This window comes from Balaenoptera borealis (assembly GCF_965194805.1).
Source record: "Balaenoptera borealis genome assembly, chromosome: 1".
In the NCBI taxonomy this organism is placed as follows: Eukaryota; Metazoa; Chordata; class Mammalia; order Artiodactyla; family Balaenopteridae; genus Balaenoptera; species Balaenoptera borealis.
The window spans coordinates 113,654,572-113,675,058 of record NC_138860.1 but is presented as its reverse complement, the minus strand read 5'-3'; the positions used below and the strand labels follow the sequence as shown (position 1 = coordinate 113,675,058).

The following is a 20,487-nucleotide window of genomic DNA, read 5'->3' as shown; positions in this document are numbered from 1 at the left end:
AAGCAATCTACAGATTCAATGCAATCCCTATCAAATTACCAATGGCATTTTTTACAGAACTAAAACAAAAAAATCTTTAAAATTTTATGGAGACAGAAAAGACCCCAAATAGCCAAAGCAGTCTTGAGGGAAAAAAACGGAGCTGGAGGAATCAGACTCCCTGACTTCAGACTATACTACAAAGCTACAGTGATCAAGACAATATGGCTCGGTGCTTTGTGACCACCTAGAGGGGTGGGATGGGGAGGGTGGGAGGGAGGAGATATGGGGATGTATGTGTGTGTGTAGCTGACTCGTTTTGTTGTAGGGCAGAAACTAGCACACCATTGTAAAGCAATTATACTCCAATAAAGATGTTAAAAAAAACAAAAAACAAGCCTTGAAGGAACAAAACTGAAGATAGTATATGCAAATCAGATGAACCCTTGGATTGAGAAATAATATAGTATGGAATGGGCAAACTGAAACCACTGTGGATTAATAATAAACTCTGTGATGAGCAAAAAAAAAAAAGACAATATGGTCTTCTACAGAAAGACCTGTATATTTTTATATACAGAAATATAGATCAATGGAACAGGATAGAAAGCCCAGAGATAAACCCACACACCTATGGTCAACTAATCTATGACAAAGGAGGCAAGGATATACAATGGAGAAAAGACAGTCTCTTCAATAAGTGGTGCTGGGAAAACTGGACAGCCACATGTAAAAGAATGAAATTAAAACACTCCTTAACACCATACACAAAAATAAACTCAAAATGGATTAAAGACCTAAATGTAAGACTGGACACTATAAAACTCTTAGAGGAAACACAGGAAGAACACTCTTTGACATAAATCACAGCAAGATCTTTTTTGACCCACCTCCTAGAGTGATGGAAATAAAAACAAAAATAAACTAATGGGACCTAATGAAACTTAAAAGCTTTTGCACAGCTAAGGAAACTATAAACAAGACGAAAAGACAACACTCAGAATGGGAGAAAATATCTGGAAACAAATCAACAGACAAAGGATTAGTCTCCAAAATATATAAATAGCTCATGCAGCTCAATATTAAAAAAACAAACATCCCAATCAAAAACATGGGCACAAGACCTTAATAGACATTTCTCCAAAGAAGACATACAGATGGCCAAGAGGCACATGAAAAGCTGCTCAACATCACTAATTATTAGGGAAACGCAAATCGAAACTACAATGATGTTATCACTTCACACCAGTTAGAATGGGCATCAACAGAAAACCTACAAACAGTAAATGCTCGAGAGTGTGTGGAGAAAAGGGAACCCTCTTGCACTGTTGGTGGGAATGTAAATTGATACAGCCACTATGGAGAACAGTATGAAAGTTCCTTAAAAAACTAAAAATAGGGACTTCCCTGGTGGCGCAGTGGTTAAGAATCCGCCTGCCAATGCAGGGGACACAGGTTCGAGCACTGGTCCGGGAGGATCCCACATGCCGCGGAGCAACTAAGCCCGTGTGCCACAACTACTGAGCCTGCGCTCTGGAGCCTGCGAGCCACAACTACTGAAGCCCGTGCACCGCAACGAAGAGTAGCCCCCGCTCACCGCAACTAGAGAAAGCCCGCGCACAGCAGTGAAGACCCAACGCAGCCAAAAATAAATAATAAATTAAAAAAATAAATAAATTAAAAAAAAAAAAACTAAAAATAGAATTACCATATGACCCAGCAATCCCACTACTGGGCATATACCCAGAGAAAACCATAATTCAAAAAGACACATGAGGGGCTTCCCTGGTGGTGCAGTGGTTGAGAATCTGCCTGCCAATGCAGGGGACACAGGTTCGAGCCCTGGTCTGGGAAGATCCCACATGCCGCAGAGCAACTGGGCCCGTGAGCCACAATTACTGAGCCTGCGCATCTGGAGCCTGTGCTCCGCAACAAGAGAGGCTGCGATAATGAGAGGCCTGCGCACCGCGATGAAGAGTGGCCCCCACTTGCCACAACTGGAGAAAGCCCTCACACAGAAACGAAGACCCAACACAGCCATAAATAAATAAATAAATAAAAATTAAACTTTAAAAAGGATATCACCAAACATTCCGAGAAGCAACTGGCCCTGAATCTGATCAGGGACCACTTCTAATCTCTAAAAAAAAAAAAAAAAAGACACATGGACCCCAATGTTCATTGCAGCACTATTTACAATAGCCAGGTCACGGAGGCAACCTAAATGCTCATCGAGAGACGAATGGATAAAGAAGATGTGGTACATTTATACAATGGAATATTACTCAGCCATAAAAAGGAACGGAATTGAGTCATTTGTAGAGATGTGGATGGACCTAGAGACTGTCATACAGAGTGAAGTAAGTCAGAAAGAGAAAAACAAATATCGTAGATTAACGCATATATGTGGAATCTAGAAAAATGGTACAGATGAACCGGTTTGCAAGGCAGAAATAGAGACACAGATGCAGAGAACAAACGTATGGACACCAAGGGGGGAAAGTGGGGCGTGGGGGTGGTGGTGTGATGAATTGGGAGATTGGGATTGATGTATATACACTAATATGTATAAAATAGATAACTAATAAGAACCTGCTGTATTAAAAAACGAAAATTAAATAAAAAAATAAATAGAATGAATGGGAAGATAGAGTTAAGGAGAACTCTTGAAAGTAAATCAGCTAAATGATAGAAATTCCACTAAGAACAGAACAGAAGGAAAAATAAACTGCCCCCCACACACAAAAAAACTGAACTAATGCTCTCCCTGCTCCATCAAACTTGCTTTCCCCTCCTACAATCCCCTTCCCAGTAAATGGTGCCTTCTTCAAGCCAGAAACCCTAAGTCATCTTTACATCCCATCTAACACCAAATCCTGGGGAGTCTACTCCCAAATAAATCCATTCTCCATATCTTTTAAATTTTGCAACCATTTTAAGTTTTTCAAAAACTCAAATCCGGTTTTGCCACACTTCCTCTCCCCACCCATCCCCACCCTTAATTCAAATGTGATTTTGTCACAGTTCTTAAAACCCAGCAGGATCAAAAGATAATATACTCAATGATAATACACTTTAGAGGCTTTTGATACCTTGCACTCATGGTGCTTACTGCCTAGTGGGGAAAATAAGACATGAAATATAACCCTGGCTATATAAGTACAATTTAGTAATAAGTGCTATGTAATTAAGTTGTAATGAGAGTGTAATGAGTGTAACAGGAAAACCTAATCTAGTGGAGGCCTCCTTGAGGAAATGACTTTAGGTTGACACCTGAGTGTGGGATGGAAGAAAAAGAAAAGCCCAGTACAGAAGCAGAGAGAGAGAGGAAACAGGGTACTGGGAAGAGCTGAAAGGTAAGTGGCTGGAGATGGGAGCACTGCTGGAGGGGTGGTTGCCGCTGAAGATAGATAAATCACATAGCACCCTGTAGCTCATCCTAAGAGTTTTGATCTTTATCTTTAAAATAATGGAAAATAATTGAATGGTTTTAAGAGTGTTAACATGATGAGATTTAGCTTTTTTAAAAAGATTACTCAGGCTTCTCGGTGGAGTGTGCCTTTATCCCTTCCACTGGTTCTCAGGATGAGAGCCAGAAAGTTGACAGCGAGCAAGATTTGCACTGTCATTCCTGGGTTTTATTTCCTTTGACCTCCCTTAGCTCTTTTTCTTTCTTTCTTTTTTAACATCTTTATTGGAGTATAATTGCTTTACAACGGTGTGTTAGTTTCTGCTTTATAACAAAGTGAATCAGCTATACATATACATATACCCCATATCTCCTCCCTCTTGCGTCTCCCTCCCACCCTCCCTATCCCATCCCTCTAATCCTTAGCTCTTTCATGGTGTGATGGTCACACCAGAGGTCTGTACCTAGGTTACACCCTAAGCCTTACCTTTTCCCTGCATAATGAGATTTTATACAACAAAAACAAGAACACAAGTATTAAATCTAAATAAAGTAAACGCTATGGTATTAACTCTTCCACACAATTCTTGGTCATTGGGTTACTTGGAAACAAAGACCTTTAGTCCTTTCTTTCACTAAAGAAAAGCATTTTCAGCTTTTTGAGTAAGAAGAGTCTCTCTAACGTAAAAATGCCTGCAGCTAGTTATTTATGTTGACCTCTAGTAGTGTGTGCCTTTCTTGTGAATACTTGGTCCTGAGGACCTTTCCTCTCACATAAAAGCGACTGACTCAAGCCATGCCAAGCTGTTAATGACCCTCAGATTTGCGCTTCAGGAAACTGGAGGTTGATTGGTTTTTGACGGGTTTCTCAAGCAGTTCGTCAGCTGTTTTTGTCCTCCCCTCTCTCATCCACCCTTCCATTTAGGAATGAATATTGAAGAATTTAGAAACATTGTTTGCCGTTGGATCCAAAAGGCAACCTCTGTGCTGAGTACATTTTTCTAATTCACATCCACAGATAATGATGAGGTAGTGGTCAAGACTCTCAAAATCCAAACTCAGTCTCCTTACTCAGCTGTTGTGAAACAGATCTTAAGTGCTATTTTAAAACCAATGAACCATGTCGGCTCCAACCTCAGCTGCTACCACATGCTGAGCACTCACTACGTTCAAGAGAATGGAGCTTTGGGGAGGGCGGGAGGAAAGTATGAGAAACATGACAACACCGCAAGTCAAAACTCACGAATCCCCAAAACAACATGGGGGCTAATCCACTGACTTGTTTTTGACGGTAAACGCCTTCAGGGCGGCACTCCTACTCCTAAATCCTCAGCTCCCTGTACCGGGCCTGGCATTCAGAAAGCACACAGCAAACGTGCACTTGGTGAGTGAACGACCTCCAATCCACGCTCAAGCCTGGGGCCGCAGAGCTCAGTCCTCAAGCACCTTTCTGGCGGTCGGACTCCAGACCGGGCCACGTGACACGCTCCAGCCAATGGGCAGGTTGCCTGCGGAGGGTCTCCAATAAAGGCGCCTGTTGCTGCCCGCTAGCGGCCGCCATTTGGGCGAGAGCTGGCGGCGACGGACGGTGGAAAGCTGCTTCTCTGCAGCGCTTCATCTCGTGCAAGCTGAAGGGGATGGTCAGAGAAGGTCCTTTCCACAAGGGGTAAGGGAGCCCCTGCCGGAAGCGCTACTCTGGGATCCGAGCCCTCGCTGTCACCCTGGGTGGGGAATAACCGTTTTTTCCTCTCCTCCCCTCCCCCATCAACACTGTGCAACAGCAGAGGCAGTTAGGCCATCCCGGCGTGTGCTTGCAGCCCAGGTGAGCTGCCAGTTGCTTTCCTTTGGCCTTACTAGCTGCAAGCTCGTTGCCCCAGTGGACCCTCTAAAATTTTTTTGGCTTTTCTCTTAAACGCTTGGTGGTGGTGGTGGTTGTTATTTTCTTTTTCCAAGAAAGGGGTGAGAAGAGGAAAGTTGGTCCAGGGGATGGCGGTCCAACCACCTCCCCATTTGAAAAACACTCATGGTCTTTGTAGTTCTCTTAGGTCTTGAATTGATGGATCGCTGCTTGTACTGTAGTTTCGAGAATGCAGGAGAAAGCACGGAGCTTTAGCTGTAGCTGACTTTTTTTGTTGTGTTTATTCTGGGCGTGATCATTTGGGACAGGAAATTTCCCATCCTTGATTCATTTATTCGTTCAACTAACATTATTCAGCCCTTGGAACATACTAAACCCTCTGTTGGGTGTTGCGGAATCTGGAGTTGGGGCAGGCCTCAAGGCGCTGGCTTGTGTTAAGAATTAAAATGAGGTATGCACAGGGTGCTTTGGGACCTGTGGGAAGGGCCCGGGTGGTTGGAAGGGAGCAAGGGAGGGTTCTGGGTAGGCAATAACTGAGCTGGGTCTTGAGACGAAATAGAAGTTAGTCTAAAGAGTGAGGGGAGCTCTGGTGAGGAGGGGAAATTTTCCAAAAGCATAGACGTGTGAGCACAAGAGTAGGTGGGACAGTGGAAAACTGGCAGATTTTTGAACATGGCTGGCACCGTGTTGGGAGAGTAGCAAGAGATGAGTCTAGTGAGATAGGCAAGGGGCCATAAGAGGGTTTGTTTATTGGTATGTCATGAAGGGCTATAGGTCGAGCAGTGTGATCTTAAGTTGCTGAAAAAAATCACAGCATCACCATTGCATGAATTCAGGTGGGAGATAACAAGTGATTGAACAAAAGGAGTGGTTTGGCAGATGGAAATTAGGAACATCATAAGTATTCAGAATATGTAAATTTATATTCAAGAGCCAGTTGTTTAGAGGTATTTGATGCCTTGGAGTGGCTGCGATCTGCAGAAAAGTAGTAAAGAAGACAAAGGAAAAACTGTGGAGGATATTAATGGGTTAGCAGAAGATGAGATTATGAATTCCTCTGGAACTCTAATCTGACCCACCTATTTGTTCCCTTAGCACCCTCTTAACCTCTGTCACAGCAATAATTATATGTATCCTATTGGAATTGCCTATTTATAAGTCTCTGTAAAGAGATTATTGTATCCCCCAATTCCTAGCTCAGTGCTTGCCACCATTGTAGGTGCTTTGTAAATATTTAGTAAGTGAACAAACAGAATCTGGGGAAAGTGGTATCCTGGAAACCAGAAAAGAGTTTCAAGAGAGTCACAATGGTCTAGTGACAGATATAGCTGAGAGGTCAAGTAAGGTATAAGATTCAAAAAGAATCCATTGGATTTAACAAGTAAATATCGTAAGTATTAACCTTAATGTAAGGGGAGTTTTAGAGGAATGGCAGGAAAAAGTCATGTGTGATGTGGGGAGTAGAGACAGTGTCATTTTTTAGGATGCTCTGGTGTGAAATACAGAAGAGAGAAGATTGAGACTAGAAGGATAGAATACGATCAAGAGAGGAATTTTTAAGATTTGATAAAGTTTATATGGAGGGTAAGCTAGTATAGAAGTATTGAAGATACAGGCAGAAGAGAGCAAGGACCTTCAGCAGGGGTGTTATCTAGAGTATCTGGGAAAAGAGTTCAGACAAGAAGATTGAGGGAGGAGGAGATGAGAAGATTGAACCATTGTGAAGAATATACATTTTCTACAAATTACCTGTTTGACCTTAAATAAAGCCTGATTTTATTTCGAAGAAACCATTTTCTCCCCTGAACTGGAGATGGCTAATTTGATGGTGCAGGATTTGGAGTCAGTATTTGAGCTCATCACAGGGCAGATTGCTTTTGATCTTTCTGAGCCCGAGAGGCATCTGATATTCAGAATCCAAACTTTTTTTTCCCGCCTCACTATCACCACTTTTATTCAGGATATACAGGAGATAGGAGTATTTGAAAAAAAACTAATAAGCAGTCTTTTACAAACCTAATAAGTACACAAAACCCAAATAGAAAAAAAGAGAATGCTTTGAGGGATATAACACCAGAGGCTTTTAAGCAAAAATAATTTAAAACAGGGAAAAAATGGTAAATTTCAGGAAATGTTAATTAGGTATATGAAACCAAACTGAATTAGAAAAATCAGACAAGACCAATAGATTCTTAGACAGTGGGGGTTTTTTTGTTTTCTTTTTTCTTCCAGTTTTATTGAGATATAACTGACTTACAGCACTGTATACGTTTAAGGTGTACAGCATAATGATTTGATTTACATATATCATGAAGTGATTATCACAATACATTTAGTAAATGTCCATCATCTCATATAGGTACAAAATTAAAGCAATAGAAAAAAAAATTTTTTTTCTTGTGATGAGAACTCTTCAAGAATCCAAGCTCTTTATGCTGTACTGCTTCCCTGCATGTGTAAGATCTATGAACCCAACCAGAAGTGCCACCACACAGCAAAATAACTTATATGTTTCTTGTAACATTTTGGAAACATTTTTTAGCTTATGTGTGCATTTCAGGAAATCTTTGGCCTACATGTATTTGTCAGGGATGACTGAAACATTCACAACAACCCCAAAGGCTCTCTTTTTCTTAGCAGCTTAAAATTTCACTCTATAAGTTGGAATAACCTATAGAGAACAATTAAACATCTAGCAAAATTTAAATGCATTGGCCCAGAAATTGTCAATAGAAATAAATCCAGTAGGCCAGGCCAAAAGAAGAAAGGAAGAAATATATCCAATAGGTATTGGCATACGTATGCAACGATATATTTACTTATTAATGAGTAGATATTCATTGCAACATTGCTTATAATATCCATATGTCCACATCCATAAGATTACATACTGCGCAGGCATTAAAGAGGGAGGGGGCTGCTCTGGGACATTTTCTAAGATGAATTAAGTGTAAAGAACCAGTTTCTAAAAGGATACACAAGAAATTGCTAAGAGTAAGGAGGGGGATCTGGTTGGCTGGGGGACAAGAATGGGAAAGGAAACTTTGTTGTATCCATTCAAACCATGTGAATGTTAAAATTCAAATAAACTTGTTTATTTTTTGAAATCCATAAATGATATATTATCTTTAAGAATTTCTCCAGAATTCCCAAGATTATTTTATAATAAGCTATTGTGTGGACAAAAGGGATCTGATTTTCAGGCAATTTGCCCATGGAACCGTAGAATGATTGTTGACAAGGTGATGCTACATTATTATGTGATTATCTTTATCAAAGTAAACCAGAACTTTTAATAATCATTTATAATACATTGTTTTTGAGCAGTTGTAACTGGTGGTTGTTACATAACATTCAATTCTTAGTGACATTAGATTTCATCTGCCCATGGTGTCTTTCTTTTTAGAAATATATCCATGGGTAAAAAATGTTTTGAAAGCAGAAATAACAATAAAATGACAGCTCATCATAACCATTAGAAACAACAGTGGATTTTCACATAGGCAGTATAGGCCACGGATTATGCATAGTTCCCAGTAGACTTGTAACTCCATAGTTCAGTATGTTGGAGTGTAAGTGATTTTAGAGAAAATCTTGAAGTAACCAATCTATTTAAATGACAAATTACTTCTGACACCTTACTAATTGTGACCTACCATTATGTCAATTAAGGTGAATCTTTTAGAGGGTATGTTGCTGGACCATTATGCTGGCATTTTTTGTTTACTCTTAATTAATAATTAAGAGTAAAAGCTAAAAATAATAAAAGAAAGTCTTTAGAGAATGTAAAATAAAATAGTGAATGTAAAATAAAATGTAAAAAGTCTTTAGTGAATGTAAAATAAAATAGTGAAATTGGCAGCTATCTAACAGAAATTTGCCAAATATCTTTTAAAGCCACATAGCTCCTTTTTAAAAAATTTTAAATAAGAAAGAAAAGATTAAAATACTTTGAACAGTAAGACTGGGATAATTACAAAGAATATTTTATAAAGGGGATAATTCCCAGCTCTCTATTACTGGACAGAATTTCATCTCACACAAGAAACCAGGACCTCTAGCCAATGCAGAGCACTTCTGAGATCATCATCAGATTACCAAATATTAGCTATTCTTTTGCCCAATGATAATTATCAGAGCTCTTGTCCATGGTCAGTCCATCTGCAGCCTTCAATCGCAGTGCACTTTAAGTTTATTATTAAAAATTTCTGACATATAGAATAACGGATAAAGTAGTAACAAAGGACACCTGTATAACTACCAACAATTGTCAACATTTTGCCATGTTTGCTTGTCTATATAGGTTTTTCCCCCAAACCATTTAAACATATTTCACAGATGTGGCTATTCACACCAAATTTTTTGAGCATGTATTTAAACTTTTTTTTCCTTACATAATTACCCTACTGTTCTCACACCTATCAAAATGAACAATTCCCTCAATTTCCCTAGTCCCCAAAAATGTCTTTAATAGTTGATCTCAAACCAAGATTTGATATAGGATGATGGTAAGTTGAGTTCAGTTGTTATGTCTTTTTTTTTTTTTTTTTTAATATTTATTTATTTATTTGGCTGCATCGGGTCTTAGTTGCGGCACGCAGGATCTTCGTTGCGGCATGCGGAATGTTTCGTAGTGGCGAGTGGTCTGTTCATTGTGGTGTGCAGGCTTCTCTCTAGTTGTGGCATGTGGGCTCCAGAGGGCGCGGGCACTAGAGCGCGTGGGCTTAGTTGCCCCGTGGCATGTGGGATCTCAGTTCCCCGACCAGCTATCGAACCTGCGTCCCGTGCATTGGAAGGCGGATTCTTAACCACTGGACCTCCAGGGAAGTCCCCAGTTATTATGTCTTAGTTTAGAGCAGTTCCTCATTTTCTTTAACAATCCTGCTTTTTATAAAAGATGGGCCATTTGTCTTATAAAATATTCCATTTTCTACATTTGTCTCTTTCCTTATGATTTTTGTTTCATTTGTTCTAGCACTGTCAAAAAGCTTTTCTACAATGATGGCAGTGGTCTATAGCTGCACTGTCCCGTACAGTAGCCAGTAGGCATATGTGGCCATTAAGCACTTAAAATGCTGCTGAGTTTTTATTTTATTTATTTATTTATTTTGGCTGTGTTGGGTCTTCGTTTCTGTGCAAGGGCTTTCTCTAGTTGCGGCGAGTGGGGGCCACTCTTCATCGCGGTGCGCGGGCCTCTCACTGTCGCGGCCTCTCTTGTTGCGGAGCACAGGCTCCAGACGCGCAGGCTCAGTAGTTGTGGCTCATGGGCCTAGTTGCTCCGCGGCATGTGGGATCTTCCCAGACCAGGGCTCGAGCCCATGTCCCCTGCATTGGCAGGCGGATTCTCAACCACTGCGCCACCAGGGAAGCCCTCAATGACTTTTTAAAAAATTGTTTTAAATTTATTTATTTATTTATTTATTTATTTATTTATTTATTTATTTATTTATTTAGGCTGTGTTGGGTCTTAGTTGCTGCGCACGGGCTTTCTCTAGTTGTGGTAAGTGGGGGCTACTCTTCGTTGCAGTGTGAGGGCTTCTCATTGCAGGGACTTCTCTTGTTGCGGAGCACGGGCTCTAGGTGGGCAGGCTTCGGTAGTTGTGGGTCACAGGCTCTGGAGCACAGGCTCAGTGCCTGTGGCGCATGGGCTTAGTTGCTCCACGGCATGTGGGATCTTCCCAGACCAGGGCTCGAACCTGTGTCCCCTGCATTGGCAGGCGGATTCTTAACCACTGCACCGCCAGGGAACCCCCCTCAATGACTTTTTATTGAGTTCTAGTTCATATTTGTATAAGATGAGGAGAAAAGTGAAATGATGAGATAAAATTATAAATCATCTCCAAGTTAATTCATTTTAATGTAGTGGTTCGAAACCTGACTACACATCAGAATGTCCAGGGAACTTAAAAAAGAAACAAAACTGATTCTCAAGCTATATCTCCAGAGGTTTGAACCTAGGCATTGGTTTTTTGTTTTTTGGGTTTTTTTGGTTTTTTTGATAGGTAAGAAGTGGATTTATTTAGAGAGATACACGTTCCATAGACAGAGTGTGGTCCGTCTCAAAAGGCAAGAGGACCTTGGGAGATGGGCCATCTCAGAAGGGCATTGGTATTTTTTAAATGATCCACAACACCTCACACCCATTACAATGGCTACTATTAAACAAACAAAGTAACAGGTGTTGTGAAGATGTGGAGAAACTGGAACCCTGTAGATGGTGGGAACGTAAAACAGTGTTGCTGCTGTGGAAAACAGTATGGGATTCCTCAAAAATTAAAAATAAAATTACCATATGATCTAGCAGTTCCACTTCTGCACTCTGGGGATATATCTCTAAGTATTAAAAGCAGGGTCTTGAAGAGATATTTATACATCCATGTTTTTATAGCAGCACCATTCACAATAGCCAAGAGGTAGAAGCTACTCAAGTGTCTGTCAATGAATGAATGGGGAGACAAAATGTGTATACATATAATGGAATATTATTAAACCTTAAAATGAAGGAAATTCTTACATATGCTACAATATGGATGAACCTTGAGGACATTATGCTAAAATAGATAAGCCAGTTACAAAAAGACAAATACAGTATGATTCTACTTATGTGAGATTCCTGGAGTAGTCACATTCATAGAAACAGAAAATGGAATGGTGGTTGCCAGGGGCTGGGGAGAGGGGAGAATGAGGAGTTGTTTAATAGGTATAGTATAGAGTTTGGGTTTTGTGCGATGAAAAGGTTCGGGAGGTTAGTTGCTCAAAAATATGAATATACTTAACACTGCTGAACTGTACACTTAAAAATAGTAAATTTTACGCTGTATGTAGTTTGCCACAATTTTAAACTAAGAATCCACAAGTGATTAATATGCAGCAAGGGCTGAAAACTAACACTGCTTTAATGAAAAAAATAAAAGGTAAACTGGCTACATGTTAACACTGAAAAATGGACAATTTATTTAATAGTCATACTTTGCTGATACACTTGGTAGTACCTTTGCTCTTTTATCCTTAAAGTAATAATGTTGTCTAGGAATGTTAGATACCATCTTTCTGAAATACTAGTGAAGCTTTAAACTATTTTATTTTAGGTGTAGAAATATGCACTAAAGAGTAGCATATTAACACTTGTCATTTTTCTTCCTAATAATTCGCTTTTAAAATAAATCACTTTATTTAAATTAGCCAGAAAAATTCCTTTGCCTTTCTCCCTTCACTGATTAATAATTGTAGAATAACTATATACTCAGATAGTTATTCTTTAACCATCTCTTTAACATTCCCTGTTATTTCATTTTTACCAGGAATTTATAGACTTTTCCTGCTCAGACCTCAATTTGTGTTTAAGAAAGGCAGAAAGAAATTACTGTAAAAGATTGGAATAACTTAAATCATCCAAAATGGAGGCATACATAATGAAACAACTTTTAGTACTTACATAGAAAAAGGTTCGTATTTATTTACAAATAAATTTATCATTTGGCTTTTCTTTTTTTCTTTTTTCTTTTTTTTGCTGTCCTAGTCATGATATGCTTTAAAATATGAAATCTGCTACTCTTTTTTTTTTTTAAACTTTGGGTTTATTTATTTATTTATTTATTTATTTATTTTTGGCTGTGTTGGGTCTTTGCTTCTGTGCGAGGGCTCTCTCTAATTGCGGCAAGTGGGGGCCACTCCTCATCGCGGTGCATGGGCCTCTCACCATCACGGCCTCTCTTGTTGTGGAGCACAGGCTCCAGACGCGCAGGCTCAGCAATTGTGGCTCACGGGCCTAGTTGCTCCGCGGCATGTGGGATCCTCCCAGACCAGGGCTCGAACCCGTGTCCCCTGCATTGGCAGGCAGATTCTCAACCACTGCGCCACCAGGGAAGCCCGAAATCTGCTACTCTTGAAGAAAACTTTTCTGTTCCTATAAAAACCATTTTAAAGGTGCTTTGAAAATAACTGTTTTTTTGCTGTTTGTTTTCTGGTTTCTTTTTTTTTGTTTTTTAGGGCACGTACCTATAGGCAACATTAGAATATAAGGACTTGAAGCAGTTGAGAATGTCTCTGCCAAGTCGACAAACAGCTATTGTTAACCCTCCACCACCAGCGTATATAAATACTAAGAAAAATGGGCGATGGACGAATCAACTGCAGTATCTACAGAAAGTTGTCCTGAAGGCTTTGAGGAAGCATAATTTTTCCTGGCCTTTTCAGCAGCCTGTGGATGCTGTCAAACTAAAGTTGCCTGTGAGTGTGTCTTATAATTATGTTAGTTTAAAACAAGTAAAACCGTATAAATATCCTCTGATAGAAATAATATTATGAAATATATTTAACTTAGTAAACAAATTATTCAGCACCACTAAAGAATATCCCAACGAGTATTTTTTCCTAAAACAAAAAACTCATTTTTCTGAGCACTGAAATTCTCATTTTAGCAAGTTGTGGTAAATTGTAAGTATCAACATATGCTTTCTTGTTTATAGCATATGTCCCTTGACCTTTTGGTGTAAGGTTGTCATAAGTGTTCCCTTCTCCAAGAAGTCACTCTTGACACGTCCTGACAGATTTAGGTGTTTCACATACAGAATTCAACTTTAGGTCTTATATTAGGAATTTTTAGCCATCTGATAACAGAATGGTTAAGTAATTTGTAATATAACTAGTAAACTGTAGAGCTGGGATTGTACTCTGGATTTGTCAGACTTCATAAATTCTAGTTTCTTTTTCTTCATGCCCTTGTTATTTTCCAGGATGGTTCTACTCTTATATTATTTCGTTATTCTTTCTTTATTGGCTTTTTTTTTTTTCCTTCTCTCTGAAGAAAAATGCCATGGTAATCAACTTTGTTTCTCATCGCAAAAGGTTTTGGTTTCTATATTATCGCTTTTAATCAATTGCTCTCTCTAGTTACAGGTGTATAGCTTCTTAAATTTCTTTGTGTACCAATTGTTGTAGTGAATTCATTCTTACTACTAACATTTAGAATTTCTTCTTACACCATAGGATTATTATACCATTATAAAAAGCCCAATGGATTTAAATACAATCAAGAATCGCTTGGAACATAAATATTATGTGAAAGCTTCGGAATGTATAGAAGACTTCAATACAATGTTTTCAAATTGTTATTTATACAACAAGGTCTGTAAGCCTTATGCTATACTTGCTAATTCTTTGCTCTTACATACAGAGCAAAGAGATGTGTATAAACAAGTGTGCTGATTTCAAATTTCAAGTCTTGATTTGGGGTACATTCCATATTTTTAAAGATAATGCTTTTTACTTTATTTCCTAATTTTCATGTATCAGTATTCGTTCATTTTGCCATATTTTTTGCTGTATTTTTGTCTGAATAGCTATAATGGCTTACTATGTTTTAAAAAATAAAATACTAATGATTGCTGGTTTCTGTAAATAAAGTGTTATCTCAAAATGTTCTCTACTACACTTCTGCCATTTTAGTTATAATATGAATGATAAATCTTATTATACACTAATCTTGGTTAAATTTTTATGGTATGGATCTGTAGTTATAATCTAAGAAGCCAAACAAATGACATACTTATTTTTTCTTTCAATAAATTTATTTATTTATTTATTTTTGGCTGAGTTGGGTCTTTGTTGCTGGGCGCGGGCTTTCTCTAGTTGCGGTGAGTGGGGGCTACTTTTTGTTGTGGTGCGCGGGCTTCTCATTGCCGTGGCTTCTCTTGTTGCGGAGCACGGGCTCTAGAGTGCAGGCCCAGTAGTTGTGGTGCACGGGCTTAGGTTGCTCCACGGCAAGAGAGATCTTCCCACACCAGTGTTCGAACCTGTGTCCCCTGCATTGGCAGGCAGATTCTTAACCACTGCACCATCAGGGAAGCCCAAATTACATACTTCTAAACTTCATACAAGTTAACTTAAAGATCAGACATATTGTGTTATATCTCAGTAGTAGTTTTGCATTTGTGTTAACGTGTTAGCCTGTATGATAATATATGTGGACACTTTGAACTTAATCTTCACTTTTGTTTGCATCCATAAAATTGGATTTGTGTATTCAGTTTTCCTCCATATAGGATTCCTGTTTCCCTAAGTACTGCATCCTTTTCAAGCTGTTCTATGCTATCTAAAAATTTTAAAACTTATATTCCATTTATTCAAAATCACTAGTGACACTGAAATGTAATAGAAATGTTGGTTTAGTTTCCAAGGTAATCATCAGTGCCACCTTATGTATAATAGATTTAAGACTATTAGCTAATATGAATTTTTTAAAAATCAGAACTAATGGTATTCTGAAAGTACCATTGGCAAATTTCATTTTAATTTAATAATTGTAAAGAGTCCTCTTACATTTAATTTTTTCAAACAAAATTCAGTAATTTTCCTGAACTACCTAACTTAGAAATAGGTGTCTGCTTTAGGCTTTGCTTTGTAATTTAGTTTTTTCTCAGTAGTCAAGTAAAGCAAGATGAAGACTTCTAAGCAGATAGTTAAGATTTAAAACTTAGCTCTACAGTGTCACTTTATTGCTTAGTTAATTGAAAATTGAATCACATCAGGTCAAACCATGAGGTACTTTTTACAGCTATGAACAAGTTTTGCTTTAACCTATTTGTAAGGTAGAAATTCTAATTTCTAATACCTTTTTGTATTAGTAGGATTGGTTGGATTTTAACCCTCTAGTGCTCAGAATGGCATCCTCAGTCCTTTTTAGAAGTTATAGGGGTAGGATGTTAGAATTTTAAATGTGAGCTGCTATACTTAATTTAGAAGCGATAAATACTGTTTAGTAAATACTGTCTAAGAGTACTATGGCACTGCCTTCACTAAGGTAGCCTGAATTATAGAAATTTGATACAGTGACCATACTGTGTAAACTTATGTTACATTTTATATAATTTCTAGCCTGGAGATGACATTGTTCTTATGGCACAAGCTCTAGAAAAGCTGTTCAAGCAGAAATTATCTCAGATGCCACAAGAAGAGCAAGTTGTGGGTGGTAAGGAAAGAATGAAGAAAGGTAAGCAAGAAAAGGTTTATGTTCTCTTTCTTTCTCTTTTTCATATATATTTGAATGTGTGTGTAAGTATAATGACTAGAATTAAATCATAAATCCCTGGGAACTCCCTGGCGGTCCAGTGGTTAAGACTTGGCACTCTCACTGCCAAGGGCCCGGGTTCGATCCCTGGTCGGGGAACTAATATCCTGCAAGCCATGCGGCATGGCCAAAAAAATTAATAAATAAAAATAAATAAATAAATAATAAATACCTGAAAGGAGGTAGACGTCTAGAAGTCCTTCTACATCTAAAATGTCCCTTTAAACAATCTGCTAAACCTTGAGCTCAAGGATGGCTATCATACAAGATTGGGAAGACTGTATAGATTATGGCCTTGGAGCAAAGTTTCCTATAGAATAGTGCCATTCACATAGTAGGCACCAAATAATTCATAGTTGCTATTACTATTTTAGTGGATCATGTATCTGTGCTATACTAATTAAAAGGGCCAAAATTGCCAGCTTTTCTCTGTATCAGAAGATCCCATAGCTAAGAATGAAGTGTTGCTGTTGGGTCTGAAGATTCTCTTTTTCTAGCTCTTAACTCAGAACTTTAGCGGGAGATGTTTTACAGCTAATAATTCTAATATTTAAATATGAAGTTATAAAATTAATCTTAAGTATTCAGATTGGTTTATTGTAGAGGTTAATCAAGATTGTCATACGTCAAATGTTGGTTTATCTTTGGGTCACTGAAGCTGTAAACCTTGGTCAAGTTCCTTAATCATTCCATGTTAGTTTCCTCATCTATAATATCTGGAAAATATTTAGCTTTCATGGTTGTAAATTTTTGTAAAGTATATGTTAAGTGGCTGGGACATATGAGACTTGTACCAATTCAGGTGATGGTTGAGGTTGTTTTATTGATAGTATGATGTACTTTTTTGCTGGTTGTTAATAGATCTTTAGGATGGGTCATGACTTATAGCTTGCTTTCCATCCATCCTGTGAGATACTCGCTATTTAATAAAGTTTTTATTTTATTATTTTTGGAGAAGATTGATCGTAAGTCTACAATATGAGCATAGGTTTCCACAAGAGGTTTAAAATAAGCACTTGTGAGGCAAAAAACACATAGATCAGTATGTTACTTAAATTGTTAAAACAAGGTGATAATTATTGCTGACTTAAAATATTATCTCTAGCAAGGTGAAAATTACTTACCTTTAGAATGTTTTCCTTTAAAACAACACTTTAACAGTTTCTTGATGGTTAAGTTGTAGCTACTTATTTCAGGTGCTCAGGTTATTGCTAAAAGCATAGGTTTCCCTTAGATGAAAGTTCTTTGACTTTGTTTTTCTGTCAGTACCTACTTGGATGTTTGTCCCTATAAGGCACGTACTTTGGGACTACAAAAAAGTATAACCACCCTAACTCTCAATTTAAATTTACATTTAAGTTAGAAATAAAACTTCTTAAAATAATGCAATGCATTACAATAAGTGTCGGGTGAAATTACACGTGGTGTGTGCTATGGTTCAAGAGTGAGAAATTGACTTGCACTGGAAAAGCTGGGAAAGGCTTTAGAGGTGATAGAACTTCAGTTTGGCCTGGACAGATAGGTAGGATTTGGCTTTGGTGTGAAGGTCTAGGTTTCCAAGTAACTTTTAGTAGGAGCTTTCTACTGCCTAAGTCATGTCATTTTTTATGCACAGTGGTAGGGAAACTGCCATGTGACAGTAGCTAGTCTAAATAATGTGGTTACATGTTGATACTTTATGGCAAAGAAAAAAAATTTTTTAAGTAGTACTTTGAATTGAATTGGTGTTGATTTACTGATTGAACAAATATTTCGGTACCTCTTTTGTCCCAGAACACTGTTCTGTATTCTTGGGATATATCAATGAACAAAACAAAAACTTTTGCCATCTCGGAGTTTACATTCTAGTAGTGAAAGAGAGACATACATGATAGGTTCAAACTAGGCCTCATTGAGAAGTTAAGATTTGAACAAAGAACATTCCAGGCAGAGGGGTCAGCTAGGGCAAAGGCCTTTTCCCTTCCATCACTTTTGGCCATTGCCTTCATTTATGACCTGGATCTTGCTTCCCTCCTTACCTTCTTAAGGATTTTATTCCTTTGCTTATCCCCTTTGTTTCCTGCGTCATTAATCTTTCATTCTCTATCAGGTTAGTTTTATTATACTATAAACATGCTCTAGTATCTCATCTTTAAAACTCACCTTTTCCGTATATCCTTCTAGCCACTGTCCTGTTTTTTGCTTTCCTCTTACATACTCATGAACTCACTTCAGTATAGGTTCTAGCCTTACTACATCGCTAGAAAGGTTCTTGTCAGTAGTCTTTATGTTGCTAAATTTAAGTAATATTTTTCTGTTCTCATTTCTTTATCCCTATCAGTTGCTTTAGAAGGCTACTGTCTCTTGAAATGCCTTTATTTCTTGGTGCACACTAGTTGTGAGGGTTTGCTTCCCATTCTATAGTCTTCTTGGCCTTATCATCCTCTTTTACTCAATCTCTAAATATTGAGGTATTTTTTAGGGCTTGATATTAGATATTTTCGTAAAGTCCATCTGTGTTCTGTTAACTCCCAGATTTATAGAATTTGTAGAGTCAGGGATGCTATATGTTATATGTCAAATATGATAATGACATGGAAAAAATAAGAGAACTAAAGAGTAGTGGAATAGAGAGGGTTGCTTTATATAGGGTGGCTTGAGAAGGTGACATTTGAGTAAAGCCTGAAGGGAGTGTTGAAGTGAGCCATGAGGCTGTCTCCTGCCAGGCAGAGCAAATAGTCTGCTTATGGTTACCAAACTTGGGGACAGCAGGCCAGTAGTCTGGAGTGAAATAAGTGAGGGGAAGGGTGATAGAAAGTGAGGTTGGAAGGAGCGCAGAGGTAGGGGGAAAAAGTAGAGAGGTCATATGGTTCCTTACAAGCCATTGTGAGGACTTTGGCTTTTACTTGGAGAGAAGATTAGAAACCACTGGACATTGAGCAGAAGTGTCATGATCTTATTTGAATTTTAAAAGATCCCTTTGCTTGCTGTTTTGAGAATAGACTATAGGATGTAAAAAGCAGAAGGAAAGAAGGCCTTGTAGGATGCTACTGCAGTAATTCAGGGTCATTACCACCTATAATAATAGTTGGATTCTGGATAAGAAGATAGAGCAAAAAAGTTTGCTAATGGATTGGAAATTGGGTTTGAGAGAGAGTGGAGTCACAGATGACTCCAAAGTTTTTGGCCTGGGCAATTAGAAGAATAGAGTTGCCTAGATGGAAGGATGGGCTTTTGAAATACGGTCATCCCTCAGAATCCACAAGGGACTGGCTCCAGGACCCATCCTGGATACCAAAATCTTCGGATGCTCGAGTTCTTTATATAAAATGGCATACTACAGTGGTCCCTCGTATCCGTGGGTTGCCTCTGAGTGTTGTATCCAAGGTTGGTTGAATCCGCAGATGTGGAACCTATGGATACTGAGTGCTGACTGTAATAGATTTCAAGGTGATGTGATCCAAATGTCTCCAGTCCTAGCGCTGTCTGGGAACATATAGGGCAAAAGAACATGCACAAATGTTCCTTTGATAAGAGAATTATGTTCACATGTGTTGTTCTTTGTTAGCCAGTGATGGGACTATCTGAAACAAATGTCCTAGAATATTTATGCAGAGCATTCTGAAGACCTCACGTAGTACCATATAGTTATCACCAGGGTGTCTGAAATTTTTGCTCGGGTTTACAGCAACCTGAAGCTAAAATCACAGAGCTCTGTTAGTCTGAGTTTAAGCCACGCACCTTTTTGAATAAAATTGATAAACCTACCATTAATATAACAGGTTTTGAAGTCTCCAGTATTATATCTAAATCAGTCTAACACTGTCAGCAAGTATGTGTGGGAGGGTTTCAAAGGGGAATGGGAGTGTAAACTGTGTTTATATATATTTTTTAAATTAATTAATTTATTTATTTAGTTTTGGCTTGTTGAGTCTCTGTTTCTGTGCGAGGGCCCTCCCCAGCTGCGGCAAGCGGGGGCCACTCCTCATCGCGGTGCGTGGGCCTCTCACCATCGCGGCCTCTCCTGCCGCGGAGCACAGGCCCCAGACGCGCAGGCTCAGTAGTTGTGGCTCACGGGCCTAGTTGCTCCGCGGCATGTGGGATCCTCCCAGACCAGGGCTCGAACCCATGTCCCCTGCATCGGCAGGCAGACTTTCAACCGCTGCGCCACCAGGGAAGCCCTGTGTTTATATT

General features: G+C 38.7%; 1 protein-coding gene across 1 annotated transcript in view; it reads left to right on the top strand.

Annotated features, from left to right (window-relative positions):
- The first annotated feature begins 1,748 nt into the window (after positions 1 to 1,748).
- The window catches only part of BRDT (bromodomain testis associated), a 71,704-nt gene continuing 52,965 nt past the window's right edge, over positions 1,749 to 20,487 (top strand). Inside the window, exons 1-4 of the mRNA XM_082386893.1 lie at positions 1,749 to 5,054; positions 12,548 to 13,475; positions 14,235 to 14,372; positions 16,122 to 16,236. Coding sequence (XP_082243019.1) covers positions 13,287 to 13,475; positions 14,235 to 14,372; positions 16,122 to 16,236 — 442 coding nt within the window. The 5' untranslated portion in view covers positions 1,749 to 5,054; positions 12,548 to 13,286. The remainder of the gene's footprint in view (positions 5,055 to 12,547; positions 13,476 to 14,234; positions 14,373 to 16,121; positions 16,237 to 20,487) is intronic.